This window comes from Peromyscus maniculatus, chromosome 15, assembly GCF_049852395.1.
Source record: "Peromyscus maniculatus bairdii isolate BWxNUB_F1_BW_parent chromosome 15, HU_Pman_BW_mat_3.1, whole genome shotgun sequence".
Lineage (NCBI taxonomy): Eukaryota > Metazoa > Chordata > Mammalia > Rodentia > Cricetidae > Peromyscus > Peromyscus maniculatus.
The window spans coordinates 735,497-754,167 of record NC_134866.1 but is presented as its reverse complement, the minus strand read 5'-3'; the positions used below and the strand labels follow the sequence as shown (position 1 = coordinate 754,167).

General features: G+C 51.5%; 1 protein-coding gene across 5 annotated transcripts in view; it reads left to right on the top strand.

The window, feature by feature from the left end:
• Positions 1-18,671, top strand: part of Slc12a7 (solute carrier family 12 member 7) — a 78,932-nt gene that overhangs the window by 42,770 nt on the left and 17,491 nt on the right. For all 5 annotated transcript variants that reach the window (XM_016008295.3, XM_042261337.2, XM_006990013.4 and 2 more), the window contains exons 2-14: positions 4,819-4,913; positions 5,328-5,450; positions 8,687-8,833; positions 10,083-10,137; positions 10,790-10,920; positions 12,520-12,761; positions 13,900-14,111; positions 14,837-15,004; positions 15,299-15,397; positions 16,050-16,107; positions 16,816-16,990; positions 17,740-17,858; positions 18,254-18,352. In XM_016008295.3, the coding sequence (XP_015863781.2) occupies positions 4,819-4,913; positions 5,328-5,450; positions 8,687-8,833; positions 10,083-10,137; positions 10,790-10,920; positions 12,520-12,761; positions 13,900-14,111; positions 14,837-15,004; positions 15,299-15,397; positions 16,050-16,107; positions 16,816-16,990; positions 17,740-17,858; positions 18,254-18,352 (1,723 nt within the window). The remainder of the gene's footprint in view (positions 1-4,818; positions 4,914-5,327; positions 5,451-8,686; positions 8,834-10,082; positions 10,138-10,789; positions 10,921-12,519; positions 12,762-13,899; positions 14,112-14,836; positions 15,005-15,298; positions 15,398-16,049; positions 16,108-16,815; positions 16,991-17,739; positions 17,859-18,253; positions 18,353-18,671) is intronic.

Genomic DNA, 18,671 nt, shown 5'->3' with positions numbered 1-18,671 from the left:
CGGCATCCATCCCCCTGCCTTCACCCTGCAGTTGATCGCTCTCCTGAGATGGTCTAAGTGGAGAATGAGCTAGAGTGCCCTGCTTCGTGGCCTGTCCGCTGACAGAGCTCTAGGATCCTGCACACGTGTACGCATCTGGTAACATGGACACACACTCTGAAAAGCCCAGAGTTTCACTCATACTCAGTTGTGTCTTACCTCAGTGCTCATCTGCCACCCCCACCCCACCGGGGAAACTGGTCTCCACTGTCCATAGTGCGTGGGTGTTTGCTAAGTTTATATCACACTTATCAGAAGACATGGGGTGCTGTTCTAGAATGATTTGCCCATCCTCTGTGAAGAAGGAACTTAAGGATGAGGATTCTGTGTAGGGTTATAGTGTTTTGAGGTGGTTAGCATAATATTTATGTGGGTTCAAAGTTAGGTTTCCTCTTTGCTTTGGAGTGACTGTGCACGCAGAGAGCAGGTATTCTCATCCAGAAGTGTAACAGAGCTGAGTGGGGGATTATGGAACTTTCCAGAAGGAAGGCAGGGCTTGACAGAGTATGCCTAGGTTGTGGAACCATCTCTTGTCCTCATAGCTGGAACTCTTGTAGTCTGGAAAGAGGTGAGGACAGGTCAGCCCAGGAACAGAAGGACCATATTTGCAGCGAGCCTGCCTGCCATCCGGGTGGATGCTGGCAGTTCACTTCCTGCAGGGCCTCATCTTTGTGCTTCACTAGTGTGTGTGTCTATCTCTGTTTGACTACTCAGACAACTACATGGTGGTCAGGGTACAGGGAGGAAAGACAGACATGTAGTGCCCCCCACCCCACCACCTGGCCTTTCTTAGAGCCTACCATCTATGGCGTCCAGCACCCAGAAGCCCAGTGTGGCCAAGTGGCTTGGGGAGAGGTTTGGAGTACTTCCCTGTCAAGGCCCTTGGCCCTGCATGTCCTTCCTTCCTGGAACATCAGTGGGTTCTAAGCTGTCAGTGGGAAAGCCATATGCTTTTTTGGGTGGCTGTAGCTGCTAGATGGCAGAAGATACCTCAGCCTGAGCATCATTTTCCCTGTTGAAGGGACCCTGCGCTGATTGGGGAGGAGCCACTCTGGGGAAGGGGATATACACCGATTGAAATGTGCCTGTCTCTGAGAATGACATCATGGGAGCTGTGGTTAGGGACCCTGTGCCCAGTGCCTTGACTGGTGTTATGCGTTTCTATGGGAAGGGGGCCCATGTGGGAACAGAGTGACCTAGGGGGAAGTTCCACCGTCCCTCCATTGTGCAGTCCTGTGCAGAGCAGTCCTGCAGGAGACCCGGTTCTCCTGGGCTTTCCAGCATCTCTTGCTACAAGTCCAGTGTTAGGAACTCCCTCAGACTGCTAACCATTTCAGTGAGTCTAGTATCTACCGTATATTTCCAGTTCTGTTCCTAGGGTGTATGGCCTGGCTTTGTGCCCTCTTTCTGTATGGCAACCCATACAGAGAAGTGTCTTAGTAGGAAGCTGTGGGACGGAGCTTTGGGAGTCATTCTGAAGATTTGAGCTACATCGTTCTGCTCTCTGCTGGCCAGGGTCTCTTACACCTGATGAGTTGCTGCCTTGCCATGATCCACCTCCCCTGTGTCCTTTGTATCTGCTACATGTAAGATTTGAAGCTGGCGAGACGAGGAGACCCCACAGTGGGGACAGCTGAGAGTACAGGCTTTTGCCTCCGGATGGAAGGGGACTGATTTGCATGATGCTGGCCTGGTATCTCTGGTGGCAGGTGTGGGTTTGATGGGTACCCAGGGAGGTTGTGCCTTGACTTACAAGCTTTCACTTGAGTGAAAGGCTCTGCATGGTTATGCAAGGGTGAGCATGAGCATGTATGCATAGGTGGATCTGCAGACCTCACTCTACCTCCAGCTTCCTGGTCATCTAGTAAAGGACCAGCCATGTTTTCAGCTTCAGTCCATGGTATGGCATACAGTCCTGTCCCCTCCTACTTCATCTGAGGTCCTGATGTGAGTGGAACTTGAAGGGTGTGAAGTCCCCACTAGGGAGAATAGACAGTGTGTACAGAACACACAGGGTATGCAGGACTGATCTCTAGGTGGGGCTGTGCCTTATTTACACCCCTCTGTGTCCCCAGAGCTCCTGTCCCATCAGACCTGCAGAGCGGCATAGTATGGCTGTGTTCTCAGCTGTCTGTACTGCCCCATGAATTCTCTGCAGAGGACTGTCATCACAGTTCTGTTCCTGACTTACTGCAGTTCCTTCGTGATCTCTGGGGGAGGCTCAGGGCCATGAATTAGGACAGCTGGGGACACCAGGGGAACTTGTAGCACCTGGGTGAGTACTGATGAGGGAATCTCTGATTGGAACAAAGCCACTTCTGGGCTGTGGGCCCTAACAAAGGTTTCTCCCTCTGCTTTGGTTTTGTGTATATAATCAAATGCCACATTTTCGGGGGCCTAGTTAAATTCAGGGCAGGGCACTTTGTGTTCCTTTGTTCCCTGGGCCCTGATGACCTTGATAATTGGAGTTTGTGACTAGGGCCTGGGTCAGGTGTATCCTGAGACAGAAAGGGCCTAGTGAGCTTTGGGGAACTGCGTCAGACTCTTCTGTTCAGGTGCCACCCAGATTGGTGGTAAGCCATGGACTGAACTAGCTAATAGGGTAGGAGGTGTGTGGGGGCGTGTCCGGAAGGCCAGCATAATCCATTAGGATTTGAGGAATTTGAAATTCAAAGCTCCTGTCTAAACAAAACAAAACAAACCTTGGTGTGTGTGTCCTCCCTCAAAGAGGGCTTTAGTCCTTAATGGAGCCAATCTGTTCATGAAGTTCTTGGCTTTTAAGGTAGTTGTCCACAGAAGTATCACACATAGTTTGTGGAACCTGAAAGTGAACATAATGTAACTTGCTGCTCTTCAACTGGAGGTTGTTCAGAGTTCTTTTTACCTAGTTGCTCCTTCCAAGTTGCCACCTTGGAAAAGTCCGAGTAAAGAATCATTGCCCTGTTCCCAGTCATCTCAACACTACTACCTCAGGGAGAGGTCGCCCACCAGAGGTTGCCTTCCAGTTCCTTCCTCCTTCAAGGATGCTCCCTTTCTGCAGACTTCTGGCTGCAGTACTTTGGGATCTCTGCCTATCCCTCAGTGGATGCCCTATAGTACTATGTCCTCTGTGACTGAACAAATGTCTACATCCTTGGGCATCTGGAACATGAGATATCCAGGCCATGTGTCCAAGGCCTTGGTACTCTGTTCAGGAAGCAAAGCCCCCTAGGTGTGTTCTCTTCTCATCTCAGGGCCATAAGATTAAACTGGTTACTGGACCTGCCTGTCAGGGGCCTTGAATTGATTCTGGACATGTAGAGGAAGCAGAACTGAGGACCTGCCTGATGAGGGTAGTTGTGGAAGGGCCTCCAAAGGCTAGGTACCAAGCTACAAACATCCTTGTAGGGTGCTAGTGTAGGCCACACTGTGGGGCCCAACCTGTTGGCATCACCCTGTCCCATCTCTCTCCCCCTGTTTGCCAAGGTTGTTCATGATTTTTTTCTGTCCCCATCTTACCTTTTCCCTTCCACTTGTTCCTACTCCCCTAGACCCTTGAGGCTGCTTGTGGCAGCTGTGACTTCCCCATATCATTACCACAAGATGTTTGAAGCCAGTTGAGCCATTGTCCCTGGACCATGATAAGGTGCTGTGGCTTCAGAGAAGTGCCGCCCATCTTCTCCCATGAAGCCCTCCTCCCATGAGGATCCACCTTCCCTGTTTGGTCCAGCTTGGCCTAGGTTTGTAAGTGACTACATACTGGGTACCCAAGCTGATCAGCCTTGTTCTGAGCTCCTGGAGGTATCAGTAAGGCCATATCCCAGGCCATATCCCAGCAGTCCCATCTCATGTGTGGAAACTGAGGCAGAGAGGACTAGTATAGGAACCTGGCAGCATGAGACATGCCCTGTGTGCCAAAGGCTATGGAGTCCCTTGGAGGCACATCTCTGTGAGGACCTTCACATGGAAGGAATTAGAAAACAGAGTCCTATAACTACTGACTTGGCCACTCCCTGGCTCATGGCCTTTATGGCATGGGGCTGGCAGTGCTGAAGTGTTGGGGCTGGGAACCTGTGATTCAGGACAGGTGTCCTTCCCAGAATCATGTTGAGCTATTCAGGTGGCCCCTGGGAGTGGATAGGGTAGGCAACTTGAGAGTCAGAAGTCAGAAGCAAAGGAAGATGTGCCCAGGTGTTGGCATCCTGCCACCTGAGGACCCAGGAAGGCTTGTTTGTGGGTGGTCTGAGAAGGCTGGCTGTGTGGCCATGCTTGCCTCTTGGGCTGAGAATCCCAGCTGTCTTGTGGCCAGGGATCCTGACCAGCCACTGTTCTGTGCAGTTTGGGTGATACCTCTCCTATTCCACACATAGTGACACATAGGGAACAATTGACCCTGGAAGCCTGTGTTCAGCCCTGGGCTTTCAGGTCTCACAACAGAAAGTGCAAGGAAACCTTTCGGTTTCCTTCTGAAATGGTGGGGTGCGCAGGGAGGGCCAGCAGGTGCTCCTCAGCAAAGGTCTGACCCGCCCTACTAATGGGGATCGACTTCCAGCCCTCATGAGTAGGCAGTAGAACAAATGGACTGATGCTTGATTTTACACTGAATTGCCTGTGTTGGGACACAGAGACACTTGGAGGACATGGACTCGTGGGCAGAAAGAAAGCTTGGATGAACGTGTTTAGCCAAGCCACAGGTGGGGACTGATGGCCGTGGGAACAGGTGCCTGATGCCTGCCTCCCAGAGCTGCATGCTCGGCTTCTGCCACTTCTTCCTGAGACTGACCTGACTGTCTTCCACAGGAGATGGAAACCCCAGGGAGAACAGCCCATTCATCAATAATGTGGAGGTGGAAAGAGAGAGCTACTTTGAGGGGAAGAACATGGCACTTTTTGAGGTAATTTTATTTTAGTTTCTACACGAAGAAATGACTTTCATGTGGAACAGTAAAGGAGCAGTCGTCTCCTGAATCCTAGGCACGGGCACCCTGGGCCCTGCTGGAGGTGCAGGATGCTTCTGCCTGAGATCCACTCAGCCAATTATCTATCCCTGATAATCGAGCTGCAACTTGGGCAGGTCCATTTCCTATAGTTCCTGAAGCCTTGGGGAGTCTCTCAGAGCCCCTGACTTCTGATTCCAGACCTGCTGGGCAGGTGTCTTGGGGTGCACAGATCTGGGGGCTTCATATATCTGACTGTGGCTCTTGGGCCCCACATAGCCCTGGAACAGAGGTACCTGCTAGGCCAGTGACCTGCTGCCCTGTGGTGTTGATGAACCTGTTTCCTACCTGTCTGATGCTTTGTACCCATAGGAAGAGATGGACAGCAACCCCATGGTGTCGTCACTGCTGAACAAGCTGGCCAACTATACCAACCTGAGCCAGGGTGTGGTGGAGCATGAGGAAGATGAGGACAGCCGCAGGCGGGAGGTCAAGGTACCCATGCTGCCCTCTATGTGGATAGCAGTCTTGGAACTTTGTAGTCGGAGAACACCCTTGCTGGGCTTTCATATCACACCTACTTTTTTCCATCTTGAGGCTTGGCCATTCTTCATTTTTCTAGTACTGTGTCTCAAAGGATACTGTGCTTCTGGGTGACCCTCAAACTTGGGTGAGGAAGAAACAAGGTCCTAGAGGTGCTGTGCAGGCTGCCCTGCCCACTCTGAGCAGGCGTCTGTGGGGCCACATAGCTCCAGAGAGTAGAGGAGAGGCACTGAGCCCTGCCTGAGATCTGATGGAGCACTGACCTTCTGTCTCGTTTTATTTATTATTTGGTTGTGGTGTGTTTGTTGAGACAGTCTCACTCTGGAACTCACTATGCTGTCCAAAGTTGGCTTTGGACTCACAATAGTCCTCCTATTGAGAGTACAAGTGTGTGCTACTGTGTCTGGCCTAAACCTTCACTAAAGACTTTGGTTTTTATTCTCCTTTTGTTCCACTTCCCAAAGGCCCCTGCTTTCTCTGGAGGGAGGAGTCCAGTGCTAGTGAACACAGATGAAGGTGTTCATTCGTGTGGCACCTGCCAAGGGGGTGACAGCCACCTCATCTGCCCTTCCCCCGTATCCACCTGTTTGTTTCATCAGTTGCTTCCTAGGTGCTTCCCGTGAGCCAGTGCCCAGCCTAACTGGGGCTCCAAGGATCAAGCCCCAGAGCGGCCTTAGCTACCTCCTTTCCCTCCTGGTGTGGGCACAGCATAGATAGTTCTGTGTTGTAAGTCTTCACAGTGTTCAGTGCTTTTGAGACTATTCGTATCTGGGGCCTCGTGATTTTGGGGACAGGGCTGAGGTTAACAAGGGCATGGGCTGTCTTCCTGCCAGTGGAGCAGTAGCTTCCTCAGAAGCTCTCTGGTCCATACCTCCTCCTGCCCCTCCCAGATGCTCTGGGCATCCTTAGCTGATGCTGCTGAAGTGGCAAAGTCACAGCTTCCCAGATGTGCTGAGTTCAGGGCTGCAGTGGTAGGTCTGTCACTCAGATGCATTATTGGGGCTTCACTTGTGCTCCCATGACTGCCTCATGGCCTACAGGCTCAACCTCAGGCCTTCCCTTGTCCGTCTGTCCATCTCTTTTGTCTGCTGGAATTTGTGTCCAAGGAGAACTTGGCCTACGCCAGGGAATAGACACTGGTCTGAATGCAACTTAGAACTCTACCAAGGTACTGCTCTAGTTGATCCCACAGTTTAGTTCTTCTTACCCAAGAGTGGGGCCCAGCAGGCTTGGCTGTCCCATCCCCCCCCTCCCCCCCCCCCCCGCCCCCACAGGGCATCCAGGTTTGGGGAGATTGTACTCAGTATGCTTAGTATATTTTACCCCAACCCAACATACGACAGTTCTCTGCATAGTGTTTCCCTTGGGGGCAGGGCTTCTGGGCTGGATTTCACTTGATGAAGTATTAGGTCCACAGCAGAGGTGCTTATCTTGGTTGGAAGTGAACAGCTGCCCTACTTAGGGATCTATTGAGTTGACAGGACAGGAGGAGTGGAGCCTGACCCTGGTGTCTGCTTTGATGTCACAGAAGCTTGTCCCCAGAGACAGGCATCACTTTCCTTTGAACTGTCTTCTGGACTATAAACGGGTTCCCTTCATCTGAACAAAGCTAAGAGTTCAGAGTAGGTCAGAGTAGGAGGATCTGGGACCCCCAGGCACTAGGATATTGGGGAGACAGCTAGCTCCTGAGCCTGTGTCTCAGTGGGATCTGAAGCTAAGCGCGTGATCTGGCAGCTGCTTGTGCACCTTCAGGCTACCCAGCAATGGCCTGCCCACACAGATTGTTTCCTGCCATGCTTCTGTTGGCTGTCGCTAATGTCCACTCACACTGTGGTCTTTAGTTCTTTAATTTAATTAAACTTTAATTTAACTGAAAAAAAATCCAAAAGACAGGTTAGAGAAAGCGCTCAACAGGTAAGGGCGATTGCTACTCTTCCAGAAGATCTGTGTTGGGCAACTCACAACCATCTATAACTGGATATCCAAGGGATCTAATGCCCTCTTCTGCCCTCCATGGATACTTGCACTCATGTGCATATACCAACACATATATACATTCACATAACATAATTAAAGATAAAAATAATTCTTAAAAAGTTCCAAAAGCATTTCTCCATCTGCCAGCTTGCAGAATTCAAACCCACAAAGACTTCTGTCCCCTAGAATGCATTGTCCAGACTTCAAAGGCAGGGAGGACATAAGGTCAAGACTTAGGTTTTCTTCTTGTTACATCCCTCCCTTCAGTGTGAACCTTGCTGCCCACTGGCCTTGGGCTCAGGGCTAAAGTCTCCAGGTTTTCAAACCCAGAGCTTTCCACACATTCTCTGTCTTCCTGCGAGACCTCTGGTCTCCAGTTAGTGTAACTCAGGCTGCCCTGGGTGGCTCTCTCAGAGGGAGGGCCCTGTGCAGGCCTGAGCTGCCATCCTGTCCTTTCAGGTGATGGTGGCCAGTTTGTTCTCCTTGGAGTCAGCTTTCTGGCAAGGTATAACCATTCAGTACTACTCTTCAGCTGCTGGGCTCTCCCTGCCTGGTCTCAGGCTGTGTGACATCCCATCAAACTTCTGTGTGAGCACTGCTCTGTGGCAGCCTTGTGATCATCATCCATAGGGAATGTGCTCAGTCCGATCCTCCATGTTCATTCTGTGTTCACCCAAACTGAGATGCGCCTCCTTTGTGTTGGAGTCTGGCTTCTCAGCCATTGTGTCCCCAAATCTCTAGTCTGTTCCCTGTCATACTACACTGAAACTTGTGAACTTTACAAGCAGCCTCACCTATGTCTAGCCCCTCCCTGGCCTCTTCTCCTTCATGCCTCAAGCTTCCAGGCACCAAGGCTCAGGCCCCTAGCTTGCCTCACAGATACAGCAGGGATCCTATCTTGCTGTTCCAAACTTCCCACTTGATTCTTCTCCCCAGTGGGAAAGCAGAGCCAGGAGGCTTGTCCCTGTGCCCTGCTGAGTATGGTTTTCCTCACCTCCAGCTCAGTGCCCTAGACGACCGGGGCCTCTATAGAACCGTGGAACCTCATCTTGTTTGGGACATGGGTTTTGTCAGACATCTTTGCTATCCTTGTAGCTTCACTGTATGGCCACTGTGTTCCTCCCTGGTTCCTCTGCTCCTGTGACCTGCAAACAGAAACACGGGGTAGGGTTCCAGGCTGGGTTACTGGGACACATCTTTCTCTGTTCCAGGCCCCACGCATGGGCACCTTCATTGGAGTCTACCTGCCCTGCCTGCAGAACATCTTGGGTGTTATCCTTTTCCTGCGCCTGACCTGGATTGTGGGGGCAGCTGGCGTTCTGGAGTCCTTCCTCATCGTGTCCATGTGCTGTACCTGTGTGAGTGTCCTCAGCTAGACCTGGGGCAGTGTCTGAGTTGCTGGTCTTGGGGGCCCTGAGAGACTCCTATTGGGAAATCCAGATCTGTGCTCTAGGTTCCTCTCTAGGAACTACTGAGGACTTGGGAAGGATGGGCTGGCCCGTCTACCTTGGCAAAGGCCAGGTTCCTACTAGTCTGAGGACCTTATTTAGCTGTATCTCTATAGGGTTAGCATTTCTATATCTGGGGACACCAGGGGCCGAAGGCTGAGTCGGGGCAGGTGTCTCTTACTAGGCTTACAAGACTAAACCCTGGAAGGATCATGGGCATTTTCAGGGCCCCTGTTGTGGAGAAAGGGACACAGGTCTGTAACTTGTTCAAACCCAGGCCTGAGAGCAGTGGAATAAACTCAGAACTGACTCATCCCTACCTCTAGCATGTCTCCTTTAGTGACATTTTTTGTTGTGCCTGGTTTACCTTTTGTTGCTCACAGCCTGTTTACCTTTCTCTGGTGAGAAGCTTAAATTTGTTTTAGTTACCCAAGTGTCCCCTGAAAGGACAAGTCCTTTCTGGAGGAAATTCAGATGATATGGTTGAATGGGAACCCCCTTAACTCCTGCCACAGGCCACCTGACCACTTGTTCCCTGATAGCTCATGCCTGTTCACCTGTCCCCTGACTAGTCAGTCTGTGTTGTCACTCCAGGCCACCAGCTCATGCTTCCCTACTCACTTCATGTGTCTGCCCTGTCATGGCCACCCAAGGGCACTTGCCTATACTTCCTGACTGGTCATTCCATGTGGCCACTCCAGGTCTGTCCTCTGGTTGCTCTGTGTGGGCACTTCCAGCTACTCAGTTCATTCATCACCCAAATGCCACTCTTTGTATAAACTTTCTTGAGCAGAGAGTGTTTCCTGGAGATAAGGTGGGTACAAGATGAGGTCCTCTATGCCATGTTAGATGCACATCTAGATAAAGTATCCACCTTGTGCCTCATGGGTTAGTAGAGACATAATTGGAACTCCTTAGGGGTCAGGCACCTAGGTGAGGTTCAGCTTTCAGGGCTGTGTTGGGCAGGGTCTGAAGCATGTGTTTTCTTTGACTTTTGGAAATGGATTTGTGGGTTGGGTAGGAAAGAACTAAAACTAAGACACCTGTCTTTATTGATCATTTAACACCTCCTTTGAGGTCAAAAGCCTGCAACCTCAGGCTCAGCATGTTGGAGAATCTTAGGGTACATGTTTCCTGAAAGAACTATCTTTCCTTGCAGACAATGCTGACTGCCATCTCCATGAGTGCCATCGCTACCAACGGTGTGGTCCCAGGTGAGGGTGCCGGTGCCTGTGGCTCTTGAGTTGGTTTATTGATGTTTTCACAGTACAGAGCTACATGTGTATGGTTGCCGTTCCTGCCCCAGGCTCATGGTGATAGTGACATTAATTGTTTGCTTCAGGATGGCACTGGGGTATTGTGCTGCCCATAGAGAGAAGAGAGTGGCCCTCTCCCCAGAGGTCCTGCTATAGACACACCCTCTGCCTGTCCTCTGTTGTGAGGACAGAAACCACATCCTAGAGATGGACACAAAGCTCTATGGAGTGCAGGTTCTTCTGAAACTATGCACTCTTATAGCTGGCAGTGACACTCCCAAGCACTCCTGCTTTGTCCTCAGCATGAAAGAGTTGGCAGATCTGTGTCAGTGTCTCTCCTGTAACCGTCTGAAGGCACAGCAGGTTTTTCTGAAGACAGATGAGGTGCTGTAGCTGCCTGTATCAGACAGTTCTCGTCACATCACAGCTGCACTGTGCCCATGGGCAGCGTAGACATGAACTCATTGCCCAAGGCTTCCTGGCGGTTCTGGTTTGAAGGCAGACTAAAGCTGCTTGTCCCTTCATGGGAACACCTCTTTTTGCATGAATGCTCCGTGTTCATAGTGAATGGCACTTCCTGACCCATGTTTTCCTTGGGCTATCTTTACAGCGGGAGGCTCATACTACATGATCTCTCGTTCACTGGGGCCTGAGTTTGGAGGGGCTGTTGGCCTCTGCTTCTACCTGGGCACGACATTTGCAGGTGCCATGTACATCCTGGGCACCATCGAGATCTTCCTGGTGAGTGCATCTATGGAAGTCTTCCTTACGCAGACACTTTGCCTGTGAGCCCATTTGTACTCTCCCCTCTGACTGTCCCCTACCCTGCTGCTCTGGACATCTGGGCTCTCAAAGCTGCTACCTGAGGGTCTGGGTCCTTGATGGGCGAGACCTCATAGTCTGCTGTCTTAGGAGGCATAGGCTTGTATAACTCCTTGAGCAAGATTCTAGCTCTTGAAGGCAAAGCAGGCCTGCTCAGCACTGGTCCTTACAGCCTGGCACTCGACTCCTTTTGCAGCAAGGCTTCCTTCCCTGCATTGAAGTTGGGCTTGTGCTCAGTGTCGGTGGGCTTTGTAGAGTGTCTGTCTGTGGTCATCTCCCCACACCCCCCGTACACACCCCCGTACAGTATGGTCAGCCTTGGAGACTGTATATCCTCTGTGAGCCTTGAAGATGAAGGTCCCAGGTTGGAATAAGGCAGTGGCTGAACCTTGACCTATCTCACAGAACCCTGGGGAATTTACTCTCTGTACTAATTCTTTTCCAGTTGCTATGATGAAATAACTATTACAAAAGCAACTTAAGGAAGGGTTTATCTTGGCTTTCAGTTTGAGGGTACTGTTCATCATGACCAGGAAATGACCAGGGGCAGATAGATCTCAAAGCAGCTGGTCACATTGTTTCAGCAGTCAGGAAGAAGACAGAGATGAATCCTGGTGTTCAGATAGCCCTTTCCTTTTCATGCAGTTCAAAAATCCCAACCCAGGGAATGGTGCTACCCACTTTTAGGATGGGTCTTTCCACCTTTAATGAATTTAAGATATCTCACTGGTATGGACAGAAGCTAATCTAATATGGACTGCAGGTGTCCCCAGAGGTTTTTCTCCTAAGTGATCCTAGATCCTATCAATTGATAATAAATATTAACCTTTACTATAACCATCTCCATGGAGTTGGCTCTTTTTTTTTTTTGGTACCCAGGTATCCCAGAGCCTGCAGGAAAGACTTCCCATGCTAAGAAAGGCTTCCTGAGGGCAAATGTATATTCTAGTTTGGGGAGTCTGGGCTGAGACCTAGGATTCCATGTCCCCTATGGGTCTTGTGCTGCAGACTAAGTGGGAGGCTCTGGATTTTCATGCCCATTCCTAGGGTCTGGTTGGTCTCTAAGGTAGAGAGGCTTGAAGGACACACTAGCTGCTTGGTGGTTCTCTGGAGTGTGCTCAGCAGTCAGCTGGCATTAGTAAAAACAGAGGAGCTGCCCTGGGTTCTGCTGAGGCTGCTGGCAGGATCCCTGGCCCCTTACCACAAAGGTTCTCCGCTGCCTGTGAGTAACCTGACCAAGGCAGGCTGGCCACTAAGATAGCACACGAAAGTTAGCTGGCAGCTTTCCTCTCTGAAGGTGCCAGTCTCCTACTCTGCTGGTTACAGTCTGGCTCTGGCAGTCTGAGGGAACTGGACAGGGAATGGCTGCAGGCCTGGCAGCCCTGGGTCCATCTTGAACACAAGTGCTGCCAGTGGCCTCAGTCCCGACAGGCTTTCTTCGCCAGTGTCAGGGAAGAAGCCAGTGTGAGGTCGAGACTGGGCAAGTTCCTTCTTCGCTGACCTGCCTTATTCCCGCAGACCTACATCTCTCCAAGTGCAGCCATCTTCCAGGCAGAGACAACAGATGGGGAGGCGGCAGCACTACTGAACAACATGCGTGTGTATGGCAGTGGCGCGCTGGCGCTCATGGCAGTGGTGGTCTTTGTTGGTGTCAAATATGTCAACAAGCTGGCACTGGTCTTCTTAGCCTGTGTCGTCCTTTCCATCCTGGCCATCTACGCTGGTGTCATCAAGACAGCTTTCGCCCCACCTGACATCCCGTGAGTCCCAGGCCATGGAGGGGGCCTTGATCTAGTGCTGGGATCATCTTGTGGAGCTCTTCCGGGGGCTGGGCCTGGGCCTTCTGGATCTCTCTCCTTTCAGACCCTTGGTTCTTCTCTAGGGAAGAACATGGAGGTGCCCTTGATAGTCACTCATTCTGGGCTTCAGTGTGGTCTTGAGGAACTTTGGAGTATGGGGTGGTCACAGTGCCCATGCAGCTGGTTCTGTGTACATCTCTGAAGACAGGAGGCCGGTGAAGGTTGTCCATAATTTAGGGTGACCAATGGTTCTATGGACAGTGTATTAGTTATTTTTTGGTTGCTGTGATAAAGTACCGTGATTAGAAACAACCCATGGAAGAAAGAGTTTATTTTGGTCTGCGGCTCTAGAGGGACAAGAGTCATCCTGGCAGGGAGACATGGCAGCAAGATAGGAAGCTGAGAGATCACATCTTCAACCTCAAACATGAAGCAGAGAAGCAAACTGTGAACTCTTAGTCTGTCCCCAATAACAGCTTCCTATAGCAAGGCCATGTGTCCCGAACCTCCCCAAACAGCACCACCAACTGGGGACCAAGTGTTAAGTGTCTGAGCCTGTGAGAGACGTTCTCATTCAAATCACCACAGTCAGATAGCCCAGCTTTTCCAATGTGGCGCATCCTTATTCCATGAGACCTGGCTTCCTCATCTTCATAGACACCCCTCAAATGGGCTGACTCTTATTCTCCTGTGGAATTGAGGAAGTTAACCAAGTGGCCAGGGTCATAGCGAGTGAGTGAGCATGGACCAAGTGGTGGTCTGGGCATGCTGGGACTGACCATGGTCCTTGACCATGGCAATATGGGAGCCCAAAGGGATGAAACCCCCAGAGCTATGGCTTTGCCATCTTTGTGGAGGATATGGCTACCTTCTTGCAGAATGGGTTGTCCCAGGTAGGCAGAGGCCAGCCCTCACCAGTTGAGGGCTTGTATGTGAGATCAGTCTCCAAGCTGTTGGAATCTGGCTTGATGCTGGCTCCTGACATGTGGCCCTGCAGTAACAGGGATCTGGGACATTGGAGCTACTTGGGAGACATTGAGCCTCCCACTGAGTTGGCTGAGAAGTGTTGAAGCTAAACTCTGTCCTCTCCCTGCTCCAGGGTCTGTCTTCTTGGGAACCGCACATTGGCAAAGCGCAGCTTTGAGGCCTGTGCCAAAATGCAGGTTGTCAGCAATGGCACAGTGACCACTGCACTCTGGCGCCTCTTCTGCAATGGCTCCAGCTTGAGTGCCACCTGTGATGAGTACTTTGTACAGAACAACGTCACTGAGATCCAGGGCATCCCTGGTGTGGCCAGTGGTGTCTTCCTGGGTAAGTGCTGGTGAGGAAGGCTATGGCCACTACTCTGGGTTGTTTGGGGCTACTCTTGGGGCCCTGGTTCCTCTTGCTTAGCCAGGTCATTGGGGTCCTGCCCCGCCAAACCCTAGACTGGAATGACCTTCTTAGCTGCTGCAAATCAGCTGGGTAAAGCTAGGCATTCAGTCTTCATTTGTTTGAGACAAACACTCACCGTACAGCCCAGCCTGGCCTGGAAATTGCTATGTGGCCCTGATTGGCCTAGCACCGCGACGACAGGGATAGATTGGCACCGTCCTTGTCATCACCTTCACATACTGGGATAACAAATGCGGGCGACTTCACCTTAGTGAGAAGGAACCGGTCGAAGGGAGCCTGGACACTCGGTCCTAGTAGTCCACCCTATGTGAGATTGGGGTTCTGTGTGCTCCCCAGTGGTGTGGTGTGATGTCAGTAGGCAGCTGAGGGCTGTGTTCTGCTGGAGTCTCTGAGGTAAGCTCTCAGGAGGCAGCAGGAGCGTGTGGAAGGAAGGCCACAGTCAGTGCAAGGCTGCACTGGGCCAGGCTGGAAGGAGTGGAGAGTGAAGGCCGAGGTCTGGGGAGAGCGGCTGCACTTGGTCCCCACAACCCGAGTGTCCTTGATTGAAATCAGAGCCATGAAGAACAGGAACACCTGCAGTTGGGAGTGGTGGTGCTGGGCAGTCCCAACAGGTCTGCTAGTCCAGCCCGTTCTTACTGCAGATAACCTGTGGAGCACATATTCGGACAAGGGGGCATTTGTGGAAAAGAAGGGTGTGTCCTCAGTGCCTGTGTCTGAGGAGAGCCGGCCTGGCGGGTTGCCGTACGTCCTCACAGACATCATGACCTACTTCACCATGCTGGTTGGCATCTACTTCCCCTCCGTGACAGGTGAGGCTCCAGCCTCCCCGGTCCCCCCCCCCACCCCTCCGCCTCTGTCTCTGTCTCTGTCTGCTTCCCTGTGTGTTCCCCCACAACTATCTTTCTTTGACTCTGTCTTTATGTCTCTCTGTTACTGTCTCTGTGTCTATGTCTCTCTGTCTCTGTCTGTGTGTCCTCACAGAACGTCTTCCCAGCAGGCAGTGGTGGGTGGTATTGGCCTGTCCTTTCTGACCTACAGATGACTCTTTCTGTGGGCAGCATCCTCTGAGTTTCCTGTCACTGATACTCCTGTCTGTTCTGCAGGGATCATGGCAGGATCCAACCGCTCTGGGGACCTCAAAGACGCCCAAAAGTCCATCCCAACGGGGACCATTCTGGCCATCGTGACCACGTCATTCATTTGTATCCTTAAAGGGGCCCTTCACTCACACCCCCATTGTACCCATCTGTGGTGCCCTTTCCAGATTTAGGTCCTGACCACAGCCTGCCCTGCTTGTAGCTGTGCAGCCTGTGTGATGTGTCATATTAAACATGGCACCTGGGTCCCTGTTCTCTTGTGATTGTACTTGACACATGTCCCTTTAAAAACCCAAGTGAGGACAAAGGGTTATAGTTCAGTGGTACAGTGCTTGTCTAGCATGCACAAGGCCCTGGCTTCAAATGTCCAGTAATAGCAAAGGAAAAAGAAATACGCCATTGGATTGGTCTGTTACTCTAGTGCTACACAGCCTTGGTTGGGTGTAGTGTGGTATGTGGCATAAACACTGACCACAGTTGCTTTTGTGAAACTGACATTCCAGGATCCCTGTGTCCTCCCAGCAGGGTGGTTGGGTCACCAGCCAAGCAGTTTTTGAGTACCCTGTGGCTACATTCTCTTAGCTAGACACATGTGAGGACAGTACCCAGAGGACTGTGGGACAGGGTATGGGGATATCTTACCACTAGGCGATCCTGGGTACAGGGTTGGTTCAGGCCTGTGGGATGGGACCCACTGGCCAGCACGCATTAACCTGGAGCTTGCCCTAGGACTGTCCACTCCTTGACTTCAGCTCAGATCTTTCCTGCATAGTGCTGTTTGGGGCCTGCATCGAAGGTGTGGTCTTGCGAGATAAGTATGTTGGTTTTTTTTAACTGCATGAACTGACTGTAATTGATATTGTCTTTCCTGAGAGAGACTTCAGCTTTGAGATTAAATTATCCCTGGGCTTCACAGTTGTATATGAGCTAAAAGCTCTTATCCAGTCACACTGCCTTTGGCCTGACTAAAGCATGGATGTGTTACTCCTTGAGCCTGGCGCCTAAAGACTGTTCAGAGAAAAGTTGAGGCCTGATGAAGCTGGAGATAGGGAGTAGACACAGGTGTGAAAAGGGGAGAGATGGGACCTAGAGACCCCAGCACTGCTGCTGAGTCAGTGGAATGACCTTGTGGACCCTTCCTTCTTAGGGTACAAGTGTGTCAGAATCTCAGGGTTTCGGTGGGGGAGGTCTCACAAACTGTATGGTGGAGAAATATAGTACCACCAGATCTATTATGACCTCTACAGAAATGGCAGTGACTAGCACCACCTTGGTATAAGCCAGGGCTTCCTGTTCCTGAGAGGATTCCAAGAGAATAATTTCACACCACCAAAGCCCCTTCCGAGGGAAGCTGCCAGGCTGGTTGGGTCCTCCTAGAGGGTTGGGTCTCTGTTATGGGTTCTTTACCTTCCTTCTTCCTGAGCCCAGAGGTTCACACTCAGATAGAGGACAGAGATTTTTTTTTTCTGTCTTCAGATCACTTTTTGGAAGCTCTACTGACCACCTTCCCTGCTCATCTATAGGTTTGGGGAGGCCCTGCAAGGGAACCTGGTCATTGGCATGCTGGCCTGGCCATCCCCCTGGGTCATCGTCATTGGCTCCTTCTTCTCCACCTGTGGTGCTGGCCTGCAGAGCCTGACTGGGGCACCCCGCCTGCTGCAGGCCATCGCCCGTGACGGCATCATTCCCTTCCTGCAGGTAAGCTGTCCACTCAAGCTGCAGCAGAGGCTGCGGACTGCCCTGAGAAGAGGCCTTGGAAGGTCAAGTTTGGGTGTGTAGGGTCCACAAGAGTCTGTCCTACAGGGCTGGACCTGTAGAATGAAGATAGAAGACATTTGTCCTGCCTTTGGACTCTATACTGGTTCTCTCTTGTACTAGCTGCTGGGCTGAGGGCACAGTCCCAGGGCATAGGCTGCCTACTGCTATAAAGCCTTTTTCCAGTGGGCCATATTGTCCATGTGACCAGGCTGTGCCAAGGATGGTCCTACTGATCTTGACCAGGGACTTGGTATCCCTGGACCTGGCGTCTGTCACTGGGACTGAAGTTCCTGGAGTGAACCTAGAGGTGTAGGATGTCATGAGAGCCCTGGGATTATGGCATTGAAGAGTCACAGCCCAGTGGCTTAAACCAAAAGAAGTTGTTTTCTAAACATTCTGGAGACGGGAGGGCCAGTGAGGCTACTGACCACACAAAAGTGATCTGAAGATAGAAAGAATATAAACAAACAAACATGGAAGTCCAGGTGTAGTAAAGCTGTCCCCTGAGCCTGTCTGTATCTATTTAGTTTTCTTGGGGCCTGGCTTCATACAGCATGGTGACATGTGACTAAAGCTAGGTTTTGCTTGTAAGTCTTGAAGACTTCAGAGGACACTACCTCATGGGTGTTCCACTCACCCATGGTTAGGTGTGTCTTGCCCCAGCCCACTCATCTTTCTCCGTACTGCAGGTATTTGGCCATGGAAAGGCCAACGGGGAGCCCACATGGGCTCTGCTGCTCACGGCCCTCATCTGTGAGACAGGTATCCTCATTGCTTCGCTGGACGCCGTGGCCCCCATCCTGTCCATGTGAGTAGCCTTCAAGGACATCAGGGTGGGGGGTGTGAGGATTTGGCTACTGTTTCTTCCTATTTGAACACAGGGTAAGGGATAAACATACAGGGCAGGCACAGAAGGCCAGGTAGTTGTGCTGTGGGCACACAGCTCTTGGGCCAGCCGAGGCCAGTGTGGTTTTACAGATAGCTGCTATGGTATGGGCAATGGCTACTTTTGTGGTATATGGCCAGGGACAATGGGGATGTGACTTGTTCCTCGGCTGCTGTGTGGAGGCCCATAGAGGAGGCACCATGGTGTGGATGGGAGGGTCTTCCTAGAAGGTGGTGAGCAGTGTGTGGTGGGGCAGCGGCAGAATATTATAGTGCTACTCTGGGTGGGCAGCAGCCTTACTGGACCTTCTGCTCCAGGTTCTTCCTCATGTGCTACATGTTCGTGAATCTGGCCTGTGCTGTGCAGACCCTGCTGCGCACACCCAACTGGCGTCCGCGTTTCAAGTTCTACCACTGGTAAGGCCATCTGTGTGGATGCCCTGAGGGACCCACAAGCCTGAACACATGTAATGTGGCCTGGGCACATGCAATTTGTTCTGGAGGCTCCCTGTTGCTGGGCTTAAAACTGTTTTTGTGGCAGGAGCCCCAGTGAATTCCATGAGGTCATGGTCCTGTCCTGGCCTCTGAGCTTTAAGGAAGGTCTGACTTGTACTTGCACTCCTGGGTACACATGTAAATCTCGTGTCATCCTGGTCAAGTGGAAATGTAAAGATCCTAGGGCTGCAAGTCTTCTTTAAGGTCCCTTTCCAGCACAGTGCTGGGGGCTGGATGGAGC